The sequence below is a fragment of the Phalacrocorax carbo genome, chromosome 5, assembly GCF_963921805.1.
Source record: "Phalacrocorax carbo chromosome 5, bPhaCar2.1, whole genome shotgun sequence".
In the NCBI taxonomy this organism is placed as follows: domain Eukaryota; kingdom Metazoa; phylum Chordata; class Aves; order Suliformes; family Phalacrocoracidae; genus Phalacrocorax; species Phalacrocorax carbo.
Window position 1 is genome coordinate 27,577,752 of NC_087517.1, and position 12,209 is coordinate 27,589,960.

General features: G+C 40.3%; 1 protein-coding gene across 1 annotated transcript in view; it reads left to right on the plus strand.

The window, feature by feature from the left end:
- The window catches only part of UBE2E3 (ubiquitin conjugating enzyme E2 E3), a 57,448-nt gene extending 47,607 nt beyond the window's left edge, over positions 1-9,841 (plus strand). Inside the window, exons 4-6 of the mRNA XM_064451743.1 lie at positions 5,627-5,759; positions 7,962-8,109; positions 9,204-9,841. Of these exons, the coding sequence (XP_064307813.1) occupies positions 5,627-5,759; positions 7,962-8,109; positions 9,204-9,301 (379 nt within the window). The 3' untranslated portion in view covers positions 9,302-9,841. The remainder of the gene's footprint in view (positions 1-5,626; positions 5,760-7,961; positions 8,110-9,203) is intronic.
- Positions 9,842-12,209: the final 2,368 nt, after the last annotated feature.

Below are 12,209 nucleotides of genomic sequence, written 5' to 3' on the forward strand. Positions count from 1 at the left end.
TGAAAAGTAGGTGTTACTGGGGGAGATGGAGAACCTTGGTATTAGGGAGTATTTAGATGCTCCTTGTGCTGCAGAGAGTCACTGATCTCTCTACCCTGATTGTCTGGGAAGTCTGGGGTGCAAACATCAGCATCCTTACTAGATACCCTACATGGTAGGCGTGAGTCTCCACCTCTGCGATGACTTGAAGTTACGTGAGCCTGGGCTTTCTCCTCCCACTGGAGAAGAATTCATCAAGCTCAGAAGCTCAGATGGTGAGGCAGGCAGACTCAGTACAGATGGGATCCATGTATTTGCCTGAATTGTGTATGCTGGTAGGATCTGTTACAACCCTGTTAGGCTCTAGTGACACGGTGCTGAACTAGAACATCATCCAACAGCTTTAGCTGAGACGTTGCTGTCCAAAACAAAGCCTTTCATGCTGATAACATGCCGAGTGCTTTTCCTACTGTAGGATTTGTAAAACTCAATTTCTGAAGCTGTGTTGTGGATTTTGCAAAACTCACTATATAGCTTTATGAAGTGCATTTTTCAAGCAGAGGGTTGTGGAACATACTTGAGAGCATTCATTCTTCCTTTCCTTAGTAGCTTCAGCTGAATTAAGAAAAATCAGAAAAGATATCTTACTCCTTTCTTAAAGCACTGTCCTCACTGACATTGCTGTAAAAATTATGATTATACCATTGTGACAGAGTCACTGTGGTTGAGGAGTCTGTGAAAAGCTTTGGGAGTTTTACTTTTGCTGAATCTCATCTTGAGATAAAAGTTTGGGGAGGATGGAGGGGGCTCTTTCCTTCCCTAGTTGTGACTCCAGGTACCCTGTTTGGTTGTTAGCTGCTGCCTTTGGGGTTACCTGCCTGACTATCAGACCTAAAGGTGGGGCCTTTGAAAGGAGAATGTAGGAAAATATTCCACCAGGTAGATCTGTGCTATGTAGGCACCCCCGATGGGCATCTGGGATATAGACTGGTACCTTTAGTTGTATGGTAGCAATTACATTTCTCCTAAGACTGTTTTAGAGTCTGACAGACTTCACAGTCAGGAAGCTTCCTGAAAAACAGGTTGGTTATTTTTTTATTTTCCCCTCAGTTGTATCCTGTTACAGACTCAGATTGTTTCTCATAATAAAGCTTAACACAGTTAACATCAAATTTAGCTAAATTACATTTTCCTTCATGGTTTTTCTTCTTAATTATCAGACTCAGTACTATGAAGTTGCATTCTGTCACCAAATTCAGAGCCCTGTGTATCAGAGGAGTGCTGTTGACAGGAGAAGCACATTCAGCAAGTGCAGAAAGCATCACACTCCTAGCATAATGTAGATTGGAAAGTTCTTGTCCCAGTTTCTCATCGTGCAGCTAGTTCCATACGGGGAGCTTTAATGCATTTTGATTTAGTGAATTGTAACAAATGTGGAATTCTGATTTCTGTAACCACTGCGTCAGGACTCTTAACAGACTTCTTGCTGGTGTGAATGCTGCTGCATCCGTGTGAATGCTCATTACGCTGTGCTGGAAAAGCTGTACTTCATCTCGTGCAACCTGAGAGCCAGGGTTCAGCAGAGTTAGGTTTAAAGGAGCTGGTGTGACCCCATGGGCCCCTACAGTTTAACTTCAGGTCTTCTCAAATTCAACATTGTAAATTAAATCTGTTCAGCGGACTAATGTGGTTATAAATCCTTTGTCTTATCTGGATCAGATATATATCCCTCAGTGAAGTGGTATAATGAATATTTACTTAGGAAGCAGATGTAGCCAGTGAACTTTATTCTGTCGATTTATCTAATTCATTAACAAAAAATCAACCCAACTTTTATGTATGAAGTAAAAACCCCTTAATTTTGCAAAGAATATTTTGTCATTTCAATTAATTTGCTTTGTTATTTTGTCTAGAGATTTTTTTTAGCCCATATTTTTAAAAGTTAATCTTTTTAAAATAAAAAGCCGTCCTTTTATTGAGAATATACTGGTGGTGCCTTTACTGAATTTGTGATGTTCTGTAAGCTAATTTAGAAGGGCAGCAGGCTGGTAGCAATGAACTGCACATGTATGCTGTGTAGCCAAAACACTGAAGTTGTCATCAGATCCGTTGCTCCGTCAGGATTTTGTGTTTTAAAGGACAGAATAGAGGAGCATTTTGTGTCCATTTGGATTCCATGGGAGGAGTTTGGTCTTTCAGTGATGAAAAAAGGAAAGGGAAGAAAACCACAGAAATCCCTCACTGTAGCACTCTGCCTGGGGTATTCTGTCCAGTGTGGCAGACAGTGAGTGAGATTCTGAGGCTGTCACTCACCACAGCTGTCAAGGTTTAAGGGGAGATGCTTGAAGCCTATGCTTCAATAGCAGGGCAACTTCTGGAAATCAAGAGCTCAAGTGCAGCCCCTGGAAGCACCTCCCACGCCAGCATCCCTAGTGCCCAACAGGAGGAGGAGAGTATTTCCTCTGGGTGTATCAATGAAATGGGAAATTGTAGACAGAGTAAAGCTTCCTTATTGCCAGTTTTCAGCCCGGGGTTTTTGCTGTCCTCTGTGGGAGCAGAGAAGTTGGATTTGCACCAGGGAGTGGCCGTTCTCTCCTTGTGGCTTTCTGCAGCACCGGGACAATGCTCTGCGGTGATGGAGAGTTGAAAGCCGTGAGTCCAGCGGGGCTCGGTACACAGCGGAGCTGTTGCCGGAGGCAGGACTGTGTTTTCTGCTCTTCTCTGCGGTTGCCCAAGTGGGTGTAACCCCACTGTACTGTCCTTGTGGAAATCAGTGCCGAGGCTGAGGCTGCCCTGAATAAGCCTGGCATGTTTTGCTGAGTGTAGGTTTGTTTACTTCCAGAAAACATTACCTTGGTATGTATACAAAAGACAAAGTAGGGTATGGCTGGCTGAGGATGATCCCCAGTGGAAATACACAGGTGGTAGAAGCCAAGTGTGGTGTCTCATCTCTGCTCTTTGATCTCGTGTCTCCTCACACCAATAATGTAGTAATTGCAGGGATTTTCAGGTTGCTAATGAAGCAGGGGTATCTTTTACTTCAGCTATTAAATAGAAATGTCACAAACCTCAATCAGATGTAATGAAATTGTTCAATTTAACAATTTTGTCCTTTATCTGAGTGCGGTTATTGTTACAGCTTTGTGTCACTTTTGACATTGCAGCAATCTTTTCTCAGCAGTAGGAGGGGTTTCAAATACAGCGTTTTCTTCCTCCTACAAGGTGAGGAGTTCCCCTTCTCACATTATAGCCCGATCCTTTCATGTATTGCTAGTGGTAGCATAGAAGAGGATAGCAGATAGTAATAGGCAGAGAGTTATTGCACTTAGCTTCTGGCTACTAGCTGATAGATGCCCTTGCTCTGACTTGGTGAGTGATTACCAGATAGTTTGGCACTGGAGTGGTGCCACGCTTAATTGTGACTGATTCATTGGGCTGAATTATGTCACTAATTTAATTCAGCTATTTCATTAATCTTATTGAATTGCATCCAGCTGTTAGAGGTGTATGAAAGAAAGGTAGCTGACACACAAGGCAAGAGCAGTAACCCCTGCATTAAACTATAAAACAGTCATTAGGACATCTAATGCTGAAATTGAATTGCTCCATAGAAATTTGGTTTCCAAGCACAATACTAATTAGCTGTAAGCTTGATGAATGTCAAGAATTAATTAAAGCATTTCAGTGGCCTGTGTGGGTTTTAAATATTGTCATTATTGCCCCAATATTTTCAGTTCTTACACTAATTGCTTTTTAGAGAGCATGAATGGAATTATCTTCTGGAGTGACTGAGGGTACAAATGGTTCATTACATCATCGAAAATGGGCCTCCTTGCCTCTGGATTTCCCTTTTTTTCCCTAAAATTTATCTACTGTTTTTTCTTCCATCTTTGTGCATGTATTGCAAATAGAAAGGTAAGATCGGTGATTTTTAGACCCAAACTTTATTTTAACAGCACTTCTAGTTTTTCTTTCTCAGCTGTACCCTGGAGGCCAGCACGCCGTTGTTGCCTACTTTTATTTTGGCAACCGGAACATAGCTACAGCTCCATCAAATAATTTTTTGTTTTTAATTAAATAGGATGTCAGCCAAAATCCATGATTATTTTGTCCTGTTAATGAAAGGCCTGCAATAGTTTAAACATTTGGTACATGAAATGTCCACAAGATAAAAAGCGTGTTGGGAAATTATTAATTGAAAGGGGATTAATTTTTGATGTTTCTTGAATATGATCTTAATGTAAAAATAGCTAAATTTTTGGTGTGGGAATTGCAGATGCATAGTGCAGACTGCTCGTATTCCTTGTCTCTGATGAGTGTCTCCACATGCTTGGCTACATAGTAAGGATGAATATCCAACATGCCATGTTACAGACTGCAGACATATATATGACAAACACAGAGGGTGACATGACATGAGAAGAACCTTAACACTTGGAGGGCTTGCAGGGAGGTTCCTCTGAGTGTCAAGGAATGACAGAAACCACAAACTCCCAGGCTACAGCTTGGTGCCATGGCCTGTTGCTTGCTTCATGTGCAATCACATATGACAGTCCTCAGCGCCTGTTCCTTGGGACCACGGAGGGAGAAGGATGGCGATGCTTCACCACATGTCTGTGAGATGTAGGTGGTGCCTGGGAGGCTGCCGAGGTGGGGAGGATCAAAAGGATCTTTTACAGTGCCATGTTATTGACTTGTCTGCATAGATGTGATGAGTCCACTGTGCCTGCGTGAGCTCAGTGGTGTTGTTTTCCATAGCGGTCAGTTTGGATCTCAGCAGTTCAGATTCAGGTCATTTTGTGGAAGGTTAGGTTAGTTTTTACCATGAGACTTGCTTACATAAATAAGATTGTGCTTTGTTTGTTTTTGTGAGGAGGTTGGATGGTTAGCGTGTGATAATAGCATTCAGTATGATGTCTCAGAAGTTGAGAAAATGCTTGTTCTTTATCCCCTCTTTCAAAGCTTTAATAATTAATTACACAATAACCCTCCCACTAGTGAGAGATGTGTTCAGTATTGAACTTCTTAAAATAAACTGGTTTTGGCTAGAAGTCTCAATGCTGATTGCCTGGAGGCATAACACAAATATATCCTGAAGAAAACCGTTATTTGGATTAACAGCGCTGTAAGAAGCTCAGTTCCAGGTTACTTGATTCTCTCCCTCCCCAGTTTTCCTGCCCAGCAGTGTAACATTTCACGCTAGCCTGTGAAACAAGTGGTAATAAATGTCTATCAATATATGTGTAAGTCACATTTTTTATGAAGGCATGATCCATTTAATGCCTGGAGAAAATTAATATGGACAAAAAATACAACACCTTTTGTGTCTGGATGTGATGTCATTAAAAGGGCATGATATAGAAGCTCAGAGCAATCACATACTCGAGAAAGCAGATCTGGGGGTGTGTTTCAGGCAGTGACAGTCCAGATCTGTTTCATTGCTGTATCTCCACAGGGACAGCAGAGCGCCCAGATTTCGTGCCTGTTTGAAACACTGAGCCCACTGAAATAAGTTGAAAATTAGGCAGATGTTAAAGATAGGCAAGTGGTTTGTATTAAAAAAAATGAATGTAGAATGAAGTTAATAAAATGCCTCTCTCAAAGATACACCTGACTCTTTTGTGCTCTCTCCTCTTTTTTTACACAGTGCCGGTCCTAAAGGGGATAACATTTATGAATGGAGATCTACTATACTTGGACCTCCAGGTTCTGTATACGAAGGAGGCGTTTTTTTCCTGGATATCACATTTTCATCTGACTATCCATTCAAGCCACCAAAGGTAAGGGTAAGGTTTTTATTGTGTTTATACTTTTTTTCACATGTGAGAAGAATGTAAATTGCAGTGAGTGAGTGCTCATTGCCTTCTCAATATCAACTTTTGTTTATGGTCTCTTGAAAACTACTAGGTCCAAAATCTTGGCTTGCAATTTCAGAAAAATCCTGTGTCTGTTTTCTGATTACCATAGCCAATACTGATTTCCAAGCTTTATCAAGCGATAAATGAGATGATAATTCTGATCAGTAGCTAAAATTCAAGAAATTTTAATAGAAGATAGCGTAAGACCTTCTTATGCTTCCATCTTCTCATTCCAGCTACTAAAATATATGTATAATAAACTTTTTTCTGTTATGAACCAGATTCTGTATTATATATTTTTGTATAATTTTTAGCAAAATAACAGAAAGCTAAAATAACTTTAAGTAGACAACTAGAGTGTTATAATGTGACTTCAAATTGGGTAAGTTACTCTGATGACTTCACAGAATCACAGAATGGTAGGGGTTGGAAGGGACCTCTGGAGGTCGTCTTGTCCAACCCCCCTGCTTGAGCAGGGACACCTAGAGCAGGGGGCACAGGAACGCATCCAGGCGGGTTTTGAATGTCTCCAGGGAAGGAGACTCCACACCCTCCCTGGGCAGCCTGTGCCACTGCCCTGTCACCCTCACAGTAAAGAAGTTTCTTCTCATGCTTAGGTGGAACTTCCTGTGTTCCAGCTTGTGCCCATTGCCCCTTGGCCTGCCATTGGGCACCACTGAAGAGAGTCCTGCCCCATCACCCTGACACCCACCCTTTAGATATTTATAGGTATTGATAAGATCCCCTCCCTCAGTCTTCTCTTCTCCAGGCTGAACAAACCCAAGTCTCTCAGCCTTTCCTCATAAGGGAGATGCTCCAGTCAATAATTTCCATTATTGTAAAATGTCAGTCTATTGACTACTGGCAAGATCAGCAACATTGATAATATTTTTAAGCAAAAGCTCTTTTTATTAATGAAACTAATCTTAACTTAAACTTTCATTTCCTTGCTCAGAAATAGTATGAACACTTAAGAAATCATAATCTATTAATGGATATCAAAGAATTTAAAGGTTGTTCCACTCTCCTCTCCCTCAATGTCAAATTAGAGCTCTTGACCAAGTCACCAGCAAGTAGACTGCTGACATTCGCAAAGACTAAGTGCATTCTACCACACGATGTTTCTACAACTTACGGCTCTTGTGGCTACAGCATTGTTATTATAAATCAGATACCATTTTTCATTCCTAGAAGGACTACAGCATAAAGAATAATATACCCTCTATGTATTTTGTGCTTCTCCAAAATCCACAAAATCTAATAGTCCCTGAGCTAAGATTGTTACAAGGAAGTGATGCAGAGTTTTAGACAAATGCCTCGTGAAAATCCTGTGGATTTTTTTAAGAGCCTGATCATTTTTCAATTTTCAATAGTTTCAGAAAACATCGTGGATTTTCCCCCCTGCATCAGTATGAAAAAGAAAATTTTCATCATCTTCTTGTGCTTTATGTAGTTAAAGCACTGAAATATTTCTAACTTCTTATTTGTGCAGAATAATGCTTACATGCTCTACTGATATTAGTATGAAATAATTTAAAAACAAGGATGGTGTTAGTTAGTGTGATAGCATTGTTTTGGATGATTATTATGTCCTGCCTAATGAAGGGTAAGGCAAAGATTTCATTGCTAATTTGAGCAAGAATAATACCACAGTCCAATTTTAAACATTAATTTTCATGGTCTGTATTTAGGCTTTTAAAGAAAGGAAAGGATTGACTAATACTGCACATGCAGCCAAATTCTGACTACTTCTTCACCTTCAGAAACCACAGTAAAGTTATGTTTGAGATTAGATTATTCTTGGTGTGCAGTATGTTCATTAAATAGCATACAGTATGACAAAGCAGGTCCTAGTTTTTGTGGGTACCAGGCAGAGGGCCTGTGTGAAAGCAGTTTGTGCACCAAAGATCTCCATGGTAGGTTTCCTGAAGGTAGCCATGACTACAGTAAATACACTCTCTTCTGAAAATAATTGTGTTTTAGAAAATGAGCAGTGAGGAGCTGCCTCCACAGAAGCTCTGCAGAACTGGGAGCACCCCAGGCACTGCTGCTGCTCAGAGACAAGGGGCAGCATCCCTGGGCAACACTGAATGACTCTCTCTCTCTCTTACGCTGTGATTCTAGGTTACTTTCCGTACCAGAATTTATCACTGCAACATCAACAGTCAGGGAGTCATCTGTCTGGATATCCTGAAAGACAACTGGAGCCCTGCTTTGACTATTTCAAAGGTTCTGCTGTCTATTTGTTCTCTTCTGACAGACTGCAACCCGGGTAAGGAGCTGATAGTTTACTGAGCGTCGGCTCTTAGTTGTTGGACTTATTTGCCATGGAATGTAATTTGCATCTTTGATTGTGTGCAGATAAAATAAAAATTAATGTTTTTAACGTTGGGGATGAAACACTCCTGCTTGGATGCGGTCCCACATTTAATGGTACTTTTCACTCCTGTGGCACAACAGAAATTAAATAGCTTTAAGCCCCTTTTTTCCCAAGGTGGAAAAAATAAATGGATGTCATTGAGGTCTGTATTGCAGGAGCTGCAGCAAGTGAGTGGGCCAGGAAAACAACAAGGTTCTCTGGAGTTATAAACTCATAAATCCTGCAGGTTGGAAGGGGCCACAGCCACAGGAAGTGCCTTCTCTTAAGACAGCAATTGAAACGTTTAATCTTGCAAATGTGTGTGGGGGGGTGATGTTCAGAGAGATTTTTACCTTTTTCTAAGAGAGTTCCTTGTTCCTGTTGGGAGGGGAAGAGCTCCACTGGAAGCAGTACAGTTCCTCAGCAACAACTGCGTGACCAGTGTCATTAGTCAATGAATGCTAATTGCCTGCGGTCAGGGCAGGAACTGAGCAGTAATGCTAAGATGAGAGTTCATTTGCAGAAGGCTGGTAATGATCAGGGAGAAATGGATTAACCTCTTTGATATAAAAGTTTGATGACTCCTGAAACAGACTGGATCCCCTCGGTGTGTGCCCATCATCCTGAAACCCTGATGTACGCTAATCTTGTCCCGGAACTGTGACAGGGTTGCGCCAGGCTGCACCCACTGAGTGCTCCCTGCGCTCATCGGCCCTTCCAAAGGGGTGAAAGCAGAGCACTCGGCTGGGGCAAGGTTCATTAATATGCAGATAACCACAACAGATTTTTCTGTTTTCTTTTTCTGTTCATCGTGACTTGTGTATTTTCTCTTGTTAATGTCTTGTATGGTAAGGGTCCCGCTATATCTCACAGCATTTTCTGGCCTAACAAAGACTGTATTTTGGAATAGAATCTGTATTTTAAATCATGTATGTTTTGGTGGGGTTTTTTTTTCTTTTTTTTAATTGTGAAATGGTTTCTAACACATCTTCTCCTGCCTTTCGCAGCTGACCCTCTGGTTGGAAGCATAGCCACTCAGTACCTGACCAACAGAGCAGAACATGACAGGATAGCCAGACAGTGGACCAAGAGATATGCAACATAAATGACAAACTACTTGTGCAGTGTGAAGGTGCAGAAGGCAACTTTGCAGTGTGCAACAAATCTTTATAGCCTTTACAATACGGACTTCTGTGTATATGTTATACTGATTCTACTCTGCTTTTATCCTTTTGAAGACTGGGATACTGCCCCCCAAAAAGGTAAATGCTATCAAGAGTAGAAATTTGTAGCTGTAGATTAGTTATGTTTAAAATGCCTACTTGCAAGTCTTGCTTCTTTGGGATATCAAAATGTATTTTGTGATGTACTAAGGATACTGTTCCTGAAGTCAACCAAATATTATAGTGCATTTTAGCCTAATTCATTATCTGTATGAAGTTATTAAAGGTAGCTGTAGATTACTAGGAATTATGTCATTTGTATTAAACCCAGATCTATTTCCAATATGTGGTACATGCTGTTGTGAAAACTGTTTTAACTTTTACCTTTGTCAGTTTGTAATGAAAGGATTTCCTTTTTCCCTTTGTAGCTCAGAGAGCACCCAGTGTATCATCTCAAACACAATAAACATGTTCCCCAAGGAGTAGTTTCTTTGTTTTCCTATTTTAAATTAATATTTGAATAAACTTAATTATAGTAACAAGGCAGGGCTAATATATCACAGATCCCTGTGGATAATCTTTAAATTAATATACATAAGCAAAGGCTTGCTCTTAAATGTTTAATGCACACCTGTGGATTGCTTAGTTTTCCCTGTTTTGATTTTTGCAGAACAAATGTCATTTCCACAGTTTCCTGAAATTTAATACTGTTCAGCTCTTTCTCAAGTTGGAATGAGAGCATTGCATACGCTTACTCCAGAGCTTAATGTAGCTGGTTGCTTCAGGGCCAGTCCTGCTCTCATAACAGACTGCCTGAGTCTTGCCACAGATTTTTTTATTTTTGCAGGACAAGGGCCAAGTTAGAGATAGTCTGGTGCTTTTGTTTCTGAGTAAAGCAAGTTGGACTTGCTGATCTAGAGAACGACAGTTACCCATTGAAAATGGTCTTCCAAAGCACGACTGAACACTATATCCTCTGTCCAGAAAAGAAAGTAGTAGAATAAATTTAATCAGATTTTTATGACATAAAAACAGTTGTGGGGGAAAGGAACCTGTGTTAGTAAAAATGGAATCTGTAAAACTTCTAGAATATGTTTCCCCCCCTTCACTTTCTGGCTTGGAAATTTTGTAACATCTGTAAGTAACAGAGATATACAGCTTTATAGTACATACAGTTTAAAAAGTAGTCACTAATAGTTTTATAATTTAAGCTTTTATAGGTTGCCAGTCACAATATTGATTATAAAAAAAAGAGACTTGATCCCTTTAAATGATTTTTAAAATTACACTTAATTTTAAACTTTGCAATCTCCCTTACTACCTGGTGTTTTTGGAGATAATGTAGCACTTCCATCAATAAGATGCTCTGCTCATTTAATATATGAAAACTGAATGTTAAGTTTAAATATTAAAGCAATAGAAAAAAATGTTAAAGATTTAGCTCTAAAGTTAGCCATCACTGTATAAGTCCCTGTTTTTTGTATCACATAACCTTTGACCATGAATTGTCCACCCTACTTTAAATATTTCTACAGTTTCCTGAAGGTGGCTTGAGGAACTGTGTATCCCAAATATCTCAACCTAGAAGCCAGTCTCTCAGTAGCTACAAGATAGCTTTAGAGTTCAGGTTATAAAGTGCAAAAGGGAATGAGAAACGGGATCTGGCAGGTGAATATGCCTAAGTCAGGTAACAGACTAATGCCAGGAGATGAAGTGCTGGAAATCACTGCTGAAGGTGACCAGAGTTTCTCATTATGTCATTGGACATGTGAGAAATAGCACAGATTGGCAAAGAAACAAGGGGCTATCACATCCGGGCTGGACGTCTAAAGTCTGCTCACTGCTGACCGTTAGCACACTCGTGGGTGACGCGGTGCTCGTACACCACTCCAGTGACTTTCCAGTGAAGAGCAAACTATGTATTTCACACATTAACTGTGTTGCCTACAGAATTTACGGATATTTGTATCATAAAATATTATGGTATAACAATACAGGTTTTAATCCTAATTTTAATGTATTTTGGTTTTGTATTGAACCTACAACTTCGGATACCTAGGTGTACAAGTGGGATGCCTTGTTAGTGTTGCCCCATCTTGCCTTCCTTGCAATTGGATCCTTTACACTGAATTCCCATCCTTTTTTTTTCTTTGTTCGTTTGTCATGATTCTGTTCTTTTTTAATGTAGTTTTTTTGTGTGTAAATTTTATATTTACTGAAGTAAAGGTTGTTTTTGTGTAAACATTTAAACTTTAAAAAAAGAAAAGAAGCTAATTTTGTTTCTCAAGTTCTCTCTGCTAAACCATGCAGTAGAAAGAAATTTGTATTGTTAAATAAATCAATTAGTTGTTAAATGAGAATGCGTGTCTATTTTCATGGGGAGGGGAGAAATCCCGACTGAAAATACATCCAAAATGCCAGTTGCAAAGAGCATCTGGTGTTTTCAAACTATTTCCTTCTTGGCTGTGCTGGGGTGAATACCGGACGCTGCCAAAGCACAGCACTGATCCTAGTTTACTGTTTTAATTTCCAGTTCCATCTTCTTATCACCAGTTGCTGGGCTCTGTATTTGGGAAAAGGTGAATTGCAACGACAGTTTTGTGAAGAGACCAGCTAAGGATATCACACATCCCCTCTTCCTCTCCATTTTGGTTGGGCTTTTCTTGTTTTGTTGTCTTTGGGATTTGAGTGGGGAACACACGAAGCTGGCTGGGAGGGTGCCCAAACCGGGCTCCATGATCTCGCGGCACAAGGGGCACTCGTGTGGGAGCTGGCTCTCCTAGCCTTGGAGCTGTGACACTGCTGAGGAACAGAGGGCCGAATCAAACAGGCGAACACAGTCACATCTCT